Source organism: Amblyraja radiata, unplaced genomic scaffold, assembly GCF_010909765.2.
Source record: "Amblyraja radiata isolate CabotCenter1 unplaced genomic scaffold, sAmbRad1.1.pri scaffold_1212_ctg1, whole genome shotgun sequence".
NCBI lineage: Eukaryota > Metazoa > Chordata > Chondrichthyes > Rajiformes > Rajidae > Amblyraja > Amblyraja radiata.
In genome coordinates, this window is record NW_022630395.1 from 971 (window position 1) to 19,864 (window position 18,894).

The following is an 18,894-nucleotide window of genomic DNA, read 5'->3' on the forward strand; positions in this document are numbered from 1 at the left end:
AGCTGACTGACAGCTCGCCGGGTAGAGAATAATCTGCGTGTGCGCGGTTTCCAAGATTTTTAAAAGCCACAGCCTACCCTGACTAATTACTAACAGCACGTGCCTGGTACATAGATATAAATAAAAAATCAGAAATTGCTGTGTAAAGAATTTTATTGCTTCTTTCCAGAAATAATGAAAAGTAAATGCCTAATATTGGGATCACTTTTACAATCTAAACTTTATAATCAATTTATGAAGATTGGCTTTTAATATACATTTTAAACACCCAAAGAAGCAGCTTATCATTGACTGTGGAAATGAAATTCATGGTGGGCTCAAAGCAAGCTGAGGATGAACATTCACGAGTAAGCTGGTGAATTCATACTAATTCCATGAACGAATATGTAGTCCATCAGTGATACTGTTTCAGTATGTTCAATATTTTAAATGTCATTAATGAAAGCATAAGTTGTGGTGCCAAAAGATCAGGACTTTACCTGTTGACCTGGATCTCCTTTAATACCAACCCCTGGTGGGCCAGGTAGTCCTGGGTTTCCCTGCTCACCCTAGCAAAATAAAATGAGAATTCACTATTTAGTAAGTATGAAAGAACAAATAACCAAACAAATTCACTATTAATTAACAAACAATAAAACATAACTGTACACTTGGGTATTTTTACAATAAAGTATGCATGTCAAATTTTATAGAAATAGAAACCAATACTTCATTAGGAAACCTTAAAGCAAATTCAAAGAATAGTCATCATCCACAAATCACTCATGACCCGTCCCATTTTCCTTCAAAACACTCTCAAAGCATATCAGCTTGTTGTAAATCAACGTGAGCTCAAAAATCGTTTTCCTTGAATAAAATCTTACAATTGTTTTGAGATAATTACTCCATCTGAAGATCAATCTACAAGTGAATTGCAATAAAAATGAAGAATGAATTTCCCTCCCAAACAAAACAAGGAGATCACCACACTGGATTCAGAGTGAACCAATGAATGTCTCTAAATCACAAAGTTCAAAAGCTGGAAGCAGTTAAAAGCTCTGTTTGTAATGTATATATCCTCTGATATATCCTCAAAGGAGTCTTCTTTAACACAAGGCAATATTTTGCCTGATTCCATTTTCTGCACAATAACATAAACATTGATGTTTCACAAGAGACTCAAGTGTGCAGATGCTGGAATCTGGAGCCCCAAAAAAATAATTTGAGGAGCTCATCATGTCCAGCAGCATCTGTGGAGGCAGAGGGATGGTTCAGTTTGAGACTGCACCAGTACCAGTACAGGTCACATTTTTGGTGGACTGAAGGAATAATGTATGTAGTACTAGCTCCCGTTCATGAGACCCACAAATGATCAAACTGGGAGAAATGTGTTAAACATTGTGAGGGTGCTACTCACCCTGAGCTGTATGCAGAACATGAATCTCCCAGGTCATTACTACACTAGGGTCTGTTTACCTGTGGGAAGCAGTCTAGCAGCAGAACAAGCTGCAATGGAGGCAAGTGGAATTATGGGCAAGAGGGTCTCCAGTAATTTCCAGGAATCTGTGCATGTGCATGCTTTTATATGTGTGCGTGCGTGCATTTGTGTGTGCGCATGCATGTTTGCGTGTCCATGTGCATGCATGTGTGTGCGTGTGCATGTGTGTGTAAGACGTGCCACGAGATCCCATAGCTTGTTCTGGGTTCTGTGGCCCTGTGCACACCAAAGTGCAACCTGATCTGTCTCGCAGAAAAATACAACATTTTGCACCAAGGTGCATCATACAGAAATGCAACACATTGAGGGAGCACAAAATGAGGCTACTGCACTCATGATGAGCAATGTAAAATCTGTCAGCAGTTATCGCGAGTTAAATATCAAAAGGGAACACGTTAATACATGCCTCTCTAAAAGTTAACTTACAGAAACGAGGTAACCAACAACCAAGAATTTTAACTCAGAAAAATGAATGTCTTAAGTTGTTTAAAAAGTTAAAATGCAAAAGATCTGGAGCAGAAACCAAAGCCGCCCATTTCAGGGACAGGGCAAGAGTTGATTGACCAACATGAGTGTAGAGTAAAATGTAGACACAAGGAACAGCAGATGCTTCAATCTTAAGTGCTGGAGTAATGCAATGGATCTTGCAGCATCTCTGGAGGACAATATTTTGAGCTGGTTATTTATTATTCTGGAGTTCCCCGTCTTAATTTATATTGTTGTTCTATTTTAAACCACAATTGGCCAGATTTCTCAGTCCTTGGCAAACCCAGTGCCTGAAAGGTGGTGGGAAGTCTGAATCCATAAACTGCTAGATATTATACAGGAAGGGGAAGAGGAAGAGGAGGATGATGATGATGATTTTTCCAGGGCCAACGGGCCACCAGTACACTTTCATGATATCTGCTCCGCTAAAGGCTCTTTGATCAATGTCAGAATCCTCAAGTACTTTTAAACCACTTCATCAACACCATTTGTATATTCTCCACACCCCACCATTACAAAATCCACAGTGCTCTATCAGACACCACCGAGAACCTTATGTGGTCAGGACGTCCAACTACCATCAGAACTCCCCCACCACACAAAATGAATCTCGATGTTGCAAGCTTTAACCTAAGCCTATCTGCTGTTGCACATTCCAACCAAGAGTTCCAGCGTATCACTTAGGCTGCATGTGCACAGAGACATCACTTAGAAGTCAAATTCTTCAGGACCTGTTCTCCTGGATTTCCCACACAGCTAAAATGCAGACATTAGTAAAATTAATAGTTCTCATTAGATATTATTTCAAATTATAATTTGAGAAATCCATGTTGAATTAGAGTGAATGGTAATGTTGTATAAAACACCCCGCTTAAAAAAAAGTTTTAACTGGCATATTGTGGCACAACTCCAGACTGAGCAGACATTCTGTAGCTAAATCAATAGCTGTTGGTGTGGGAAAACACACACAGAAAATGCAGAAGACCAATTGAAGGTGATTTTGTAAAGATTTTAAAATGTATAACTTTGCAGGTGTCACCTTAAAGGCTTATCTGCTGCATCTTGCATGCAGTTTAGTTCATGTTGCGTTGGAATTTTTTTCTAAAATACATATTCATAAACCTTTTGTACAAATACATGGAAATAGATAATACAGAATGAAAGCTTTGTCCCAAATCCTTGCTAACAATAACAATGGAAAAGTTCAGAGGCCCATTGAGAGCTGGATAAAAGCCAGGTCCATGCTCTGGTCTGATGCTAGACACTGAGGTTAGTATTATACAGTACATACCACAAATGTTTAGGTAAAGGGCTGTCAGCTATGAACAGAACATAATAGTAGCACAAATTATTGCTGTCAGGGAAAGAAGGGAGAACATAGAGAGATGGTATAAATAGTCACAGTACCTTATCTCCGTTTGATCCAAAATCTCCAGGAATTCCAGAGGTTCCTGCAGTTCCTGGCACTCCGGGATCCCCCTAACAAAACGGTCAGTGGCATCATTTGAAATAGATTCAAGGTCCCACATATTTTCAATGATTTATCAATTTATAAACAGAACTGACATTAATCTAGAAATTGTATGTCCATCTCAATTTCAATCAACTCATCTTAATTCACTGCTTTTCCTGAGAAAGTGCTCACAGATATTAATTACCCTTAAGCAGCCTCCCTTTATTTTTAAGATATTCTAGATGCCCTCTGCAAAGATAGTATTTCCTTTTTGCTACCTTAATCAATCGTTTTAAACATTTCCAGAAAATCATGCTATGATTTCAATCAGTTTAGGAAATTCAAACCTTGTTCACAAGTTCATAAGTTATGAAGCGTATAAAGTTCATAAACAGAATTAGGCCATTCAGTCCATCAAGTCCAATCACTCCTGTGGACTGAGTACAGGGATTCTGCAAAGGAATCACCCAATTTCCATTTGGCTTCTCCAATGTAGGAGAGCCACATTGTGAACACCGAAGGCAGTAAGTTCATAAGTTGTAGGAACAGAGATAGGCCATTCAGCCCAAGTCTCTTCTGCCATTCGAGCATGACTGATCTATCTTTCCCTCTCAACCCCATTCTCCTGCCTTCTCTCCAAAACCCGCTGACACCCATACTAATCAGGAATCTATCAATCTCTGCCTTAAAAATATCCATTGGCTTGGCCTCCACAGCTTTCTGCGGCAATTAATCCCACAGATTCAGCACCCTACAACTAAAGAAATTCCTCCTTATCTCCTTTTTAAATGTATGTCATTTTATTCTGAGGCTATGGCCTCTAATCCTAACCTTTCTCACTAGAGGAAAAATCCTCTCCACATCCATACTATCCAGGCCTTTCACTATTCAGTAAGTTTCAATGAGGTCACCTCTCGTCCTTCTAAACTCCAGCGAGTACAGGGCCAGTGCCATCAAAACTCATCATATGTTAACCCAATCATTTCTGGGATCATTTTCGTAAACTTCATCTGAACTCTCTCCTACGCCTACACATCCTTCTTCAATATGGGGCTCAAAACTGCTCACAAATCTTCAAATGCAGTGTGACCACTGCCTTTTAACATCCCTATTTTTATATACTCTCAACATAAATGCTAGCATTATGTTTGCATTCCTTACTACCGAGTTGACTTCCAAATTAATCTTTTGGGAATCCTGCACCAGCACTCCAAAGTCCCTTTGCATCTCTTATTTCTGAATTCTCTCCACATTTAGAAAATAGTTTTTCTTCCTACTACCAAAATGCATGGCTCCACACTGTATTACACTATATTCCAACAGCCACTTCGAAGCCCACTCTCCCAACCTCTCCAAATCCTTCTGCAGAGTCCCTGCTTTCTCTACACTACCTGCCCCTCCATCTATCTTCATATCACAAGCCTTCAATTTCCTCATCCAAATCAATGATATACAATGTGAAGAGTAGCAGCCCCAGCACCAACCCCTGCAGAACTCCACTAGTCACTGGCAGCCAACCAGAAAAAGCCCCCATTTATTCCCATGCCTTCTGCCATCCTGCTATCCCTGGTGCTATCTTCCATGGGCTCGTATCTTCTTTAGCAACCTCACGTGCATTGCCTTATCAAAGCCTTTTGAAAATCTAGGTAAACAACATTCACTGACTCTCCTTTGTCTATCCTGCTTTTTATTTCCTCAAAGAATTCCATCAGGTTCATCAGGTAAGATCTCCCTTTCACAAAATAAAGTTGCCTTTGGCCTATTTTATCAAGTGCTTCTAACTGCTCAGAAACGTCATCATTTTTAATGGACTATAAAATCTTACCAACATACAGGTTCATAGTACCTGTCCTCACACGCTTCAGAATATAGCAGAAAGCAATTTGCTGAGGACCATCTATTCATGAAACATGTGAGCAACAAAATTTGATAAATTTTAACAAACACCTTGTCTTGATACCTATGTTGTTTGAAACTTCCCTTAATTATCACTGTAACATTAGAGCATTTCCCCACAACAATCATGCATATTTGCAACTACTTTAACTGGATATCATACACCAGTTGCTCCACAGAACATACACATTTTGAGATGACATTCTGCTTATGCCAAAATGTATCAAGAGATGTAATTGGTTATATAAAAGGCATTGACAAATTATAACATGCTTACCTTGGGACCTGGAGGTCCACTTTGTCCTATTCCTCTTTGACCCATCTCTCCAGGAAACCCTCGATCCCCCTGTAGTTTAATATATTTATTTATTAATATATTTAATGTTATTTAACTTGTTACTATTTGATGATTACCAAATTGCAAATAAATACATTTTAAACATTTAATTTACTTAACACAAAAGTCACATTTAACTGAGAGAGTAATGGGCCTGTCTCATTTAGGCGAATTTTCAGGCGACTACAGGAGATTATGCAGTCGCCACATGGTCTCCACATGTTCGCGGGTGGTTGCCGGGGAGTCGCCTTCATGGTCGTGAGGAGTTCCCGCATTCTGGGAACTAGTCACGGCCTCATTATAGTCGCCGCAAATTTTTTAACATGTTGATAAATTAGCGGCGACTAGAATGAAGCCGCCATGGAGAGTAGCGAGAATTCTCGCGCCGCAGGTGTGTCGCCAGGAGGTCCTAGTGGGTTGCCAGGAGGCCGATGGTTCTCATAGGTTTTGGTAAGTTATAGCTGGAGCTGACCGGTGAATTTCATTGGCTCATTGGGGGAAAAAACATAAGCAGTAGTTTTCAGAACCAAGGATATCCGGCTGATAATGTTAAATGTCCGCCGAGCTTCACAGCCGTGTATCTCTGGCTTCTTAAAAGTTGTATTCGCTTCTTCTCCCCCCTCCCGTCCCCCCACCCCCCCCTTCTCCCCCCTCTCTTACCCCCCCCCCCCACTTTTAAAGGACTTACTGTACACTGTGCTTTAGCCGTCTTAATTACAGCTGCAACTTTCCTGCTCATCGCGGTGTGTGTCTGTATCACCTTGGCTTTGCGCCATGGGAACTTCACTCAGACAGCGCTCCCCCACTTGCCCTGTCCCCCGCTTGCATAAAGGGCTGGTGAAGGAAGCGATGTGTGTGTGTGTTCCACTCTGACAGTCGCCGTTCCAGTTGCCTGTTTTTCAGGCGACTGCTGGCAACTTGAAAGTCGCCAGCAGTCGCCTGAAAAATCGCCTAAGTGGGACAGGCCTATAACTGTATCTGAAAAGCAGCTCGTCTTGGTTCCTGAAATTTTTGTGCTTAAATAGTTGATCAAATCAGTGCAGAGGTGCTGCATTCCCCAAAGTTTGCAGCTAAGTTCAAGGTCGGGGTCAAGGAAAGAGTGTTCACGTCACGGCCCTGTTTCCACCAATCTTTCCACCACTACGCAGAAGCTCAAGACACAATTGTATGCAGATGCCGAGAAGTGTGTTCAGCTCTGGCTGAACAATTTCTAATCTTGTGATGTGAACTCGATAAGAAATTCAAGGTCTACTGTCCAATTTTCAGATTAAACAGTGCATCTCCAACTGAGCTGCTAACATCACAATATCATTTGTTGCTCTTTATGAAATTATGCTCAGTGTTAAGGAACAGGAGAGGGACTTGCGGAGAATGCAGGCTCATGGGATTTCAGCTCAAATCAAGAGAAAATAAAGAACCTGAACATTATTTAGAGCTCAGTAAGGTCAGAATTCACAGTATAAGACACCTCAGAAAAGTGAGGCTATAGAAGCTTCTGAAAAGGTACAACATCATTTCACTAACTTGCTGCCTGGAGGGAGAAATATAGCTCTGGGTTAAATTCAACACAATAGTCCTTCTAATAAATGAGGTTAGAAAGAGGAACTAATGATGAGATTTAATTCCATTGGTAAAACAGAGAACAAGATGCAAGAACAATTATAATACTGAAGCCTTCACTTCTAAGAGTCAGGTCTCGATGGTGGAATGAATCATCATTCAAAGTTACATTAAATAGGTGTGAAAGTGTTCAGAAGTTGAAGAGATACAGTAGATAAAGGGGATCAGAATTATTAATTTGTTGAGGGTAAATGATAACATGGACAAGGCCAAATGTTTTAGTTATACATTGCAACATGAATATCAACTCTATTTTTTTGATCATGTATATTTCATTAATATACATTTTAACAGATTCACTAGTCCCACCACCAACAATATATAATTTTGTATTCAGCAAGACCATCTTGTCACCTGAGTTTATATGAGAAATTAAATATTAAAAAAACCCAACTAATTTAAAAGTGAGCATCAAACCATTTGCTGAAAGATGTGAAAAATAACATGTTAACACCACTGGGATTTGGGAAATTGAGTTCTATAAAATAATGAAATCTTGAAAATCTGGGATCTAAATGATTTAAATGTTAACAATAAAACAAAAACTATAGGGAATATAATATTCTTTGGCTTGTGCAGCAAATGAAATCATGAAATATTGGAGGATGGGCTGTACGGGGCGAGAGGAAGTTCACATTCTGACCTCCAGCCCCTAACTTGAAGTACTTGGCCTATGTTGCAACACATGTTCACTGTGCAAACGAGCCAAGAGCAGCATTCCAGTGAACGCTTCATTCAAGAAACTGTTGCAGAAAAAGACAGGAGCATACGAGGCACATTATTTTTATTTTGTTTATCAGTTTATAAGCAGGACTTTATCACAGGCCTCCTTCATGTACACTTTTCCACTGCAGATCACACAAGGAAATCAGTTTCCTGGCACTGGATCACAGGGCTTGCAGAAGAGTGAATCGGGGTTCAGATGGAGGCTTGGGCTGGAAGTTTGGCAAAGGGATTTGGATTGCGCAAGACACAGACATCAGATCAATAGTTAATGAAGAGGCTGGGCAAACATTGTGAGCTTGGCCAGGTAAGGATTACAGAGTTGGGTGGGGTGGGGAGGAGGAAGCTGGATGGCTGAAGGGAAAGCTAACATGACATTTAAATACAATATCAAAAGAGCACCTGTCTCTGCTGGATTCCCACTCTAGAGTTGACAAACCTTCTGTAAATAACACTGAAGCAGTCTCCATATGTGTTGCGATTGTTGCTTTGACAAGAATGGTCCCGGCTGTACATGTCATATATCAATAATAATTAGAGATGATGCCCACGTGTGCGTGACTACCATTGGACACACTGCACTTCTCTGAATTCCTCCTTGATTTAGTGCATCAGATGAACAGAAAGCACAGAAAGAAAACTGCAAACTCGGCGAATTCATCTATGTCCACAATTTTACTTTGTGAATGAGAAAACATGATCCAATTTCTTGGCAGGTACTCCATGAAAGTAATAAAAGATGTTCAATTCATTACAGTAATTTAACTATGTACCTTTTCTCCAATTAAACCTTCTCCTCTTGGACCTCTTGGCCCTGGGGGTCCTTTAAAGCCTTGGTCCCCCTATATAAAATAAAGGTAAAGCCTGTCACGATTCAGTGCATTGTTACTGAAACTGTTAATTCTTAATTACCTTCTCACTCTGTTCCCATAGCATCTTGAGCAACTTCAAAATGATATTTTTTAATCATGCCCTGACCGCACTTCCTGTCACTCTTCAGTGAATGTAGAGGACCCTGATCTTGATGATTATAGGTTATGGCAGGATTACTGTTGCAATGATCCTTTAATAAATCAATGGTTTGCCATCTATCCAGGCTTCCACAGCCAAAGTTTCCCAATCTGTATTCGATTCCCATCCTTCATGAATGAAGTAGTTCTTTATGGGCATTGAAGATGCAAATTTGTCCATAGGTAATGTGGATTTGATATTTAAAGAGTAGTAAAGGTGAGATTGTCCTGTTCTTTGTCCAGAGGAAGGTATCCCTCAGATATTCACAAAGAGTATCACAAAGCTCTTCACAAAGAACATCTATGTGTCATGGGTACGGGTGTCAGAGGTTATGGGGAGAAGGCAGGAGAATGGGGTTAGGAGGGAGAGATAGATCAATCATGATTGAATGGCGTAGACTTGATGGGCCGAATGGCCTAATTCTGTTCCTATCACATGATCTTGTGAACAAAAAGCGCTAAAGATAGAGGTACATGGGTCCCTGAAAGTAGCAATACAGATGGATGCGGTCATTAAGAAGGCACTGAGTAGAGAGATTGGGATGTGAAATTGGAAAATTATCAATGTCAGCAGGAAGAAAAGAATAATCAAACGGGGAGGGACTGCAGAATGCAACTAATCAGATGTATCTAGATGTACTTGCACATGGAAAATAGAGACTAAGCATGTGTTTGCAGGGGAAAAAAATAGAAGGTAAATGGAATATTGGTCGTCATTTATAGGAAGATGGAATTTAAGAAAAAATCATATTTCTCATGTTCTTATGGAAGGTGAGGTTAGGCACATGTGCTCCTGAAACAAGGAGTCCGGTATTGAGAAGGTAGACTCTGATGAAAAAGATTAAGGTAAGGAAAGGTTCTATTGGTCATTACCATTGTCAATCAACAAAATCATTCAGTGAGCAAAGCGTAACTGATTAGGCAAGATAGCATAGAAAAATTATTTTGTATGGTAGAAAGAAGAAACAAGAAACAAGAATACTTTGGTGGAGGGGAGAGAGCAGAATCAATTGAGAATGCACCATCCGTGGAAGGATTCTGATAAAATGTCATTGATCTAAAATGTTAATTCTGTTTCCTTTTCTTCTAAGGCTGCCTAACCTGCTGAGTTTTTCTAACGTTCTTTACTTTATGTGAGAATTTGTTAGTGATCCCAATACTCTAGGAATAGAGCTGAGATGAAGCAGACCAAACTGAATAGACGTCAGGCACAACTTAGACCAGATCCAATGTCAGGAATCTTAAAAGGTGTATGAAATAGCACACATAGATAACCCACATTAAATAATACTCAGGTACTGTACACAATATTATGATTAATTCACGGCCATACATTATAAAATCAAGATGCAATTAATAAATAGCAAATAAGAAGTAGACATCATATAGTAGTCTATGGTATACCCGCCGAACAACCGCACCACCGACAACTGCAACATGCCTGACTCGCCCCACAGGCCTCCCAGGGGACTGCGGAGAAGCCGGAGAAGACGGGTGGCGAGGCCTGTCTGGGCCGAAGGAGACTCAATGGCTGCGGCGATGGGAGCCTCGGCGGCAGCAGCGGAAGCCTCGGCGGCAATGGGAGCTTCGGTGTTGGTGGGGTCTCAGCAGTAACGGGAGCCTCGCAATCGACCCGCGATCAGCAGTCGATGAGCATGAGGAGGGGAGGGGAAAACAATGGGGAGGGGCACTAGTTTTAGAATCCTCTGCCCAGTGATTAAGCCTGCGTTTGTTTGTTTGTTCATTTGTTCCGGTTAAGATGCTGTGAACATGACAGCTAGCCAACAGTTGCTTGCCTTTTTCTTTTTTTTCTCACTTTCAATTTAATTAAAATTTCAAGTTTTCTTGCACCTTGTTGTGTGTTCTGACTGTTGGCAGACCAATTTCCCTCCGTGGATGAATAAAGTTTTATCGTATCGTATATATTATGGGCAGTACAGGTGTGCAGCTAGTAGAACCATAGCCTCACAGCACCAATCTGGTTACAATCCTGACCTCAGGTGCTGTCTTTGTGGCGTTCCATATTGTTGCTGATTCTTTATGAGTTTCCTCTGGGTGTTCTAATTTCCCCATCCCAATGATGTGCAGGTCAATTGGTTAATTAGCCACTATGAATTACCCCTATTATAGAACAGGGGGCGCCACACGATGGCTGCCTCGCCAACGGTCTGTCTTCGTCTTTTCCTTCTTTGGGTTTTTAGTTTGTTGTAAAATGTATGTTTTATTTTTTCTTTAGTTTTGTATTTTGTGGGTAGTGGTGGGGGGATGGGGGGATGGGGGGATGGGGGAAACCTTTTTTTTATCTCTTTCCTCGATGGAGATGCAACTTTTTCTGTGTCGTATCTCCATCCGCACTGCGGCCTGACATCGTGGAGTTGGTGGCCTCTTGTTTGGGATTTCAAGAGCTCCAAAACCGCAGAGCCTGCGGACTTTAACATATTGGAGTGGGCGATCATTTTGCAAGGATCGGCCTTTGCTGCTCCAACCTGCGGGAGCTGTGGGATTTCAACATCGTGAAGCTCGCTGTCCCTGGTTGGGGACCGATTTCAGGAACTCCAAGCCGCAGGAGTTCGACCGCCCCGATGTGGGAGCTCGATCGTCGGCTGCGGGCGGTTCGACTCCCTCGACCGCGGTATGAAAGGAGGAAAGAAGATAAGACTTTATTGCCTTCCATCACAGAGGGGAATGTGGCGGAGCCACTGTGGTGCATGTTTAAGTCAATTTTTATGTAGTTTTGTGTCTTGTTGCTTTTTTTTGTTATGACTGTATGGCAAACCAAATTCCTCGTATGTTGCAAAACATACTTGGCTAACAAATTACGATTATGATTATGATATAGCTGAGTAGTAAAATCTGGGGGAATTGGTGAGTCTGTAGGATTTGTTGATTAACGTGAACTCGATAGATTGAAGCCTCTTTTCATGCTGTATCTCTCTGTCACTCTGTTAGAGATAAAAGTAAATTAGTGATACAGTACCTTTACACCTTGTAACCCAATTCCTGCATTGCCTTTAGGACCAGATGGTCCATGGTGGCCAATATCACCCTGTAACAAAGAAAAGACAAAACTATCATTATTTTATTTCAAACATGCTTTCTCTTCATATTCAAAGACTGACGGATTATCCAAGTACTGATATCAAAATTGAAGCTCTGTGATTGAATGAGCATGAACCATGCATGGTGTGGTTATGCCTTTCCACCAGCTTAGCTAATTTGTCCATCACAGCAATATTTTGAATTTTAGTATGGAAAGTCTACAACTGTTTTCTTGATATTAGGTTTTTTAAATTATATTATCAGTGTATTAAGCAATCACATTTAGAACCTCCCTCATTTCTTTTCAGTGGTGATGATACTGGATTTGGGATTTTAAAGAGAAGTGACAAGACTATTTTCCAAAGGGTGCTACAATAAACTGCAGATACTGGAATATTCAGCAAAGAAACAAAATGCTGGCGGAATTCAGCAGCTCAGGCAGCATCTATGGAGGAGGAGAACAGATGATATGTCAGCTCCTTCGGAACTTTGTTATTCACTCTTCTCCCCAATGTTTGTGCATCTCAGCTGGCGGTGGTACCTATATCAACACATTCTGGACTTCTGTGCCTCTGTACTGCAGTGTATAAATGCAGAACACGCAGCAGGTTAGTCCCACCATCTTGCCTCAAAACCTTCCCCAGGACTTGCACCTGAGTCCGAGGCACTGAGCTGAGAAAGCAAATATGCATTGTTTTGGAACCTTTAGCTTTGAATGGAATTGAATTGAATACATTTTATTTGCCAAGTATGTATAAATACAAGGAATTTGCCTTGATGCTTTGCTCACAAGGATAAAAACACGATATACAGTAGACAATTTAAAAAAAAACATTACAATTTAAACATGAAGAATTAAATAAAATACCAGAGCAAAAGGAGGCTACAGACTTTTGTAGAGTTGAGTAGAGTTACAGCTCGTGGAAAAAAACTGTTTTTATGTCTGGCTGTGGCGCCTTTGACAGCCATAGCTAATGCATCTGATGTAGCCATAATCGCTGAGTGGTAAATCTAAGAAGTACAACGTAGCAAAGATGAGCGGGAAGCAAGAGGATTGGGTAATGTTTAAAGAACAACAGAGAATAACCAAAAAGACAATACGGGGAGAAAAGATGAGGTGCGAAGGTAAGCTAGCCAAGAATATAAAGCAGGATAGTAAAAGCTTCTTTAGGTATGTGAAGAGGAAAAAATTAGTTAAGACCAAAGTTGGACCCTTGAAGACCGAAAAAGGTGAATTTATTATGGGGAACAAGGAAATGGCAGATGAGTTGAACAGGTACGTTGGATCTGTCTTCACTAAGGAGGACACAAACAATCTTCCTGATATAGTAGTGGCCAGAGTATCTGGGGTGACAAAGGAACTGAAGGAAATCCACATTAGGCAGGAAATGGTGTTGGATAGACTGATGGGACTGAAGGCTGATAAATCCCCAGGGCCTGATGGTCTGCATCCCAAGGTACTTAAGGAAATGGCTCTAGAAATCGTGGATGCATTGGTGATAATTTTGCAATGTTTTATAGACTCAGGATCAGTCCCTGTGGATTCGAAGGTAGCTAATGTTATCCCACTTTTTAAGAAAGGCGGGAGAGAGAAAACGGGGAATTATAGACCAGTTAGCCTGACATCGGTGGTGGGGAAGATGCTGGAGTCTATTATAAAAGATGAGATAGCCGCACATTTGGATAGCAGTAACAGGATCGGTCCGAGTCAGCATGGATTTACGAAGGGGAAATCATACTTGACTAATCTTCTTGAATTTTTTGAAGATGTAACTAGGAAAATGGACAAGGGAGAGCCAGTGGATGTAATGTACCTGGACTTTCAGAAAGCATTTGATAAGGTCCCACATGGGAGATTAGTGGGCAAAATTAGGGCACATGGTATTGGGGATAGAGTGCTGACATGGATAGAGAAGTGGTTGCCAGACAGGAAACAAAGAGTAGGGATTAACGGGTCCCTTTCAGAATGGCAGGCAGTGACTAGTGGGGTACCGCAAGGCTCGGTGCTGGGACCGCAGCTATTTACAATATACATCAATGATTTGGATGAAGGGATTCAAAGTAACATTAGTAAATTTGCAGATGACACAAAGCTGAGTGGCAGTGTGAACTGTGAGGAGGATGCTATGAGAATGCAGGGTGACTTGGACAGGTTGGGGGAGTGAGCAGATGCATGGCAGATGAAGTTTAATGCGGATAAATGTGAGGTTATCCACTTTGGTAGTAAAAACAGAAAGGCAGATTACTATCTAAATGGCGTCAAGTTGGGAAAAGGGGAAGTACAGCAGGATCTGGGGGTCCTTGTACATCAATCTATGAAAGTAAGCATGCAGGTACAGCAGGCAGTGAAGAAAGCGAATGGCATGTTGGCCTTTATAACAAGAGGAATCGAATATAGGAGCAAAGAGGTCCTTCTGCAGTTGTACAGAGCCCTAGTGAGACCACACCTGGAATATTATGTGCAGTTTTGGTCCCCTAATTTGAGGAAGGACATTCTTGCTATTGAGGGAGTGCAGCGTAGGTTTACAAGGTTTATTTCCAAGGTGGTGGGACTGTCATATGCTGAGAGAATGGAGCAGCTGGGCTTGTACACTCTGGAGTTTAGAAGGATGAGAGGGCATCTCATTGAAACATATAGGTTTGTTAAGGACTTGGATACTCTTGAAGCAGGAAACATGTTCCCGATGTTGGGGGAGTCCAGAACCAGAGGCCACAGTTTAAGAATAAGGAGTAAGCCATTTAGAATGGAGACGAGGAAACACTTTTTCTCACAGAGAGTGGTGAGTCTGTGGAATTCTCTGCCTCAGAGGGCAGTAGAGGCAGGTTCTCTGGATACTTTCAAGAGAGAGCTAGATAGGGTTCTTAAAAATAGCAGAGTCAGGGGATATGGGGAGAAGGCAGGAACGGGGTACTGATTGGGGATGATCAGCCATGATCATATTGAATCGCGGGGCTAACTCGAAGGGCCAAATGGCCCACTCCTGCATCTATTGTCTATTGTCTATTGTCTATAAATGAAGGTAAATCATTTGTGCTTCCTTATCTACTTAACATTACCATTTATAATTAATTTGCATGTTGAATGTGTTATCAAGTGGAATTACTTTTAATTATTTTGCTGTTCTTCAACAGTTTCTAAATGTTTCTGCTCATCAGAGAAATTTGGAAGCAGTGGAAAAATGCTTCTGATGGCACGGAGCCCAGTGCAATATGATCCATTGTCCTTTGCGCATGATGCTACAGTGCTATCTTTCATTTTGTTGATGGATAGTTCGGATTAGGCATTTACAGAAAAATGTTGTTGATGTACTCTGGCTCCCACTTGCTCACTGCAGATGGCCCGCTAGCATTTTCCTTAAATAATGTAAATGCATTGGAATAAGTTCAGGTAAGGTTATCAGACCAACACCAAGAATAGCTTTTGAGGAAAGACTAAACAGCCTAAGCTTGCATCAGATGTGATTTAGGAGAGGGGAAAAACATATCATATCCTGAGGGGTCTTGACCAGGTAGATGTGGAGAATATATTGGAAGCAAAGAAAGACCAAGACAAATTGGGAACAGGAACCGATGACCTCAGGCATAGTTGGTCTCCGATAGGTCAATTATTGGCTAGGGATGATGTGATCCCAAGAGGTATACATCGTTGCGAACTGCAGAACTGGCTAATGGATCTTTAAAGGAGGGACCCCCCCCCCCTTCCTCCATTAAAACGAGGGTAAAGTGAAACACATGCTGTCTCCAAGTGTGATTCTCAGTAATGATCAGGAGAAGAATGCTCGGTCAAATATTTCTCCCTCAGTAAATTTAAATTGGACTTTACCTGTGGTCTTCCTAATCAAAGCATCTAAGTAACAATTCTGCAAAGTATGTTAAACTATTGAGTTATTCTGAGAGTTCTTTGTAGATTTTAATATTTTAAAAGAAAAGATTGGAAAATTATTTCTACCTTGGCACCTTTAATTCCAGTTCCTGGAGTTCCTCGAGAGCCTTTAGGGCCACTAAAGCCAATGTCACCCTGCAAAAGTTAAGCATGTACAGTATCAATAATTATATCAATAATATTTACACTCAAGTAAAAAAATTAACTACGCATTTCTTTAGCATTAATAAAAGTTTAGTTTTTATGGTCCTGCTCCCTTCCAGATTTGAACTGGTCGCAGTTAATGGTGTTGCATTATAGCTCCAGGGCTGTGTAATCCTGGCCCAGTTTGTGTGAAGTTTGCACATTCTCTCTGTGACTGTGTGGGTTTCCCGAAGGTGCTCAGTTTTCTTCCCACATGCCAAGCATGTGCTGATTGGCAGGTTGCTGTAAATGGGTGGCAGCATAATCAGTGTATTTGGGGGAGATGATAGAGATACAAGAAGCAAAGTGGGATTGATGTGGATGGGAGCTTGGTAGTGGATGTAGATGCGGAGGCCATTCAATCATTATTTTTAATCTTGAAGTTCAGACCCATCAAGTCCATTCTGTATCCTAGTAGAACAATCCCATCAGTCCCATTTCTTCACTCTTTTCTCAAATAACTATTTTCTTACAAGTGCCCATCTAATTCCCCTTTAAAACACTGATTGGTTTTGTTCCCACCACCCTCACTAATCCTAACTATTCTGAGTAAAAACTTTTTTATCATATTGCACAATGTATCTCTTGCACAAAACACTAAAACTGCATCCAACAATGAACTTTATTAGTTTAGAAACATATTTATTGAAATATGTTCTATTTTCTTTGAACACAGTTGTTATTAAAAATATCGATGAAGGGAAAACAAAAACTTGTTCGGTTGGGCAAGATGGCCGATGACAAGTGGTCATCTGTGGACTTCCAAGAATATGTTGACGTAATGCTGAAAGCACTGTAAATATTCAGCAGTCAGCATCCATAGAGAGAAAAACTGAGTTCATATTTCAGGCCAATTATCTTTTGCCATAAGTTGCTGACGATAGGCATTATTGCCTCAACAGGTAGTTCAATTTAATTCTCGAAAACTGCATGGTGATATTTGACTAACAATGAGGTCCATTGCATCCAGCATCCATGAATGAACACCACTGAAATATTTTTTAAATTTTATTGATCCTACAGAATCCTACTAACATTAAAGGTGATTTGCTTTTGGAAGTCATTCATTGGCTCAATAACATCCCCATGTTGTGCAAAAATATGGAATTGTTGGTACAATTAAATACAAATAACTTCTCTCATTCTTTTTTTCAATCTTTCTTTATTTCTTCCTTCTTTTCCAAAATGGGGCACTGGACTATTCTGTCAGATAAATAGTTGACAGAGCATTCAATGTCTATGCGATTACTTTAAAACATGAGTAAACAACTCTCCAACCAGTTGAAATTTGGTGCGTTTCCTCACATCATTAAAATTATTTCAGTAGACCTGAGATTGTGACTAAAGCTAAAAAATATTCTAATCATACTGATTCCCACATCTAATATATAGTAATTACTGTAGCTCTCGTCACATTATAAAGTGAGACTGGCCATAATGCTTGTGCCGATATAACCAAGTATTCATACAATTTGCTATATGACAACAAAGAATCCACAGTTCCAGAAATTTGAAAGGATATAAAAAAATTACCTTACCTAACTATTCTTGCATTTATGTGATTTAAACTGAACAAGAAATATAATTAATTATAAACTCAGGCAAATCCATTATGGAATGGTTTAAATTCTGGATAGCATCCAATGAAAAGGATTTATTTATTTATTCCAGAAGTGAATAAATACCGTCAAACCGTCAAACGTCTGTATTCAGTTGGGATCCCGTGTTAACTGTTAAATTATCCGGCAGATCTTGGATGATTATTTTAAAAACTATTTTTTGATTCGAGGTGAAGATGTGTTCATGCTTACAACTGTTCAGCGAACAGAGAGCAGCTAACTTGGATGTACAATTTTATTCCTCCACAAATTTCTTCCACTGCTTAGGATTTACCCAGTGATAAACATAGAACTAACCAAAGATACTAGAGCGGAGCAAGATAGATAACTCCTGCAAAATCCAATGGACTGACGTGTAGTATGCAACGGAGGGTAACTTCCGCAATTTCAGTAAACCTGACCCAACTTCAGTTATGCCTCTCGCAGTGTAATTAGCTTTGCGGGGGAACAGTTTGTGTTTACTATGTTTATAGTATGTTTATAGTATCTTTGCTCGGAGCCCTGCAAGCAGACTGCGTATCTAGCCCCCCCAGTCCAACACTCACAGACTCTGCTACCAGAAGGCAGACTATTAAATCAATCCGGAGTTTAACACTGTCGCTGTCACTACACAGACTCTGCTAACCAGAAGACAAGTTATTGATGTTTAAGAAGGAACTGCAGATGCTGTTAAGAAGGAACTGAAGTTTCTCCAGACAAGTTATTGAGTCAGTGTGGAGTTTCAGCACACGGAATCCCACAGTAGGGATACCAGCCCCAGCGCAAACAGTCCATCTTTGACCTCTCTCGGCCGGTAACAAAGTTTGCAATGGAAACGACACCGGCGGCAGTGACACCGATCCTGGCGCTCCCTGCACAAGACGCTGTTCGCAGAGGAGAGAAACTGTCCTCACTATAAAGGCCAACCCTCTCTGCCTCTCCGCTCACACTTCACATTCATAGCTCCGGGACAGGATGTGGGGAGAGAGGGGAGGAAGCCGACAGGAGGAGAGGGAGAGAGAGGGAGGAGAGGGCGGGGAGAAAGGAGGAGAGAGAGGGAGGGAAGGTGAGAGAGAGGGAAGGTGAGAGAGAGGAGGGAGGGAGAGAGGAAGGGGGAGAAAGGGTGGAAAGGAGAGAGGGGAACAGAGACGGGGAAGGAGAGAGGAGTGAGAAGCGGAGGGAGAGGAGA

General features: G+C 41.0%; 1 protein-coding gene across 1 annotated transcript; it reads right to left on the bottom strand.

Moving 5' to 3' along the window:
- Positions 1-454: 454 nt before the first annotated feature.
- Positions 455-16,059, bottom strand: LOC116969794 (collagen alpha-1(X) chain-like; the record flags this gene model as incomplete). The annotated part of the gene is made up of 6 exons (XM_033016575.1): positions 455-548; positions 3,371-3,442; positions 5,590-5,658; positions 8,766-8,834; positions 11,980-12,048; positions 15,991-16,059. Coding segments are annotated over 6 exons (429 nt in total), but the record flags the coding sequence as incomplete, so codon positions are not given.
- Between the last annotated feature and the right edge of the window lie 2,835 nt (positions 16,060-18,894).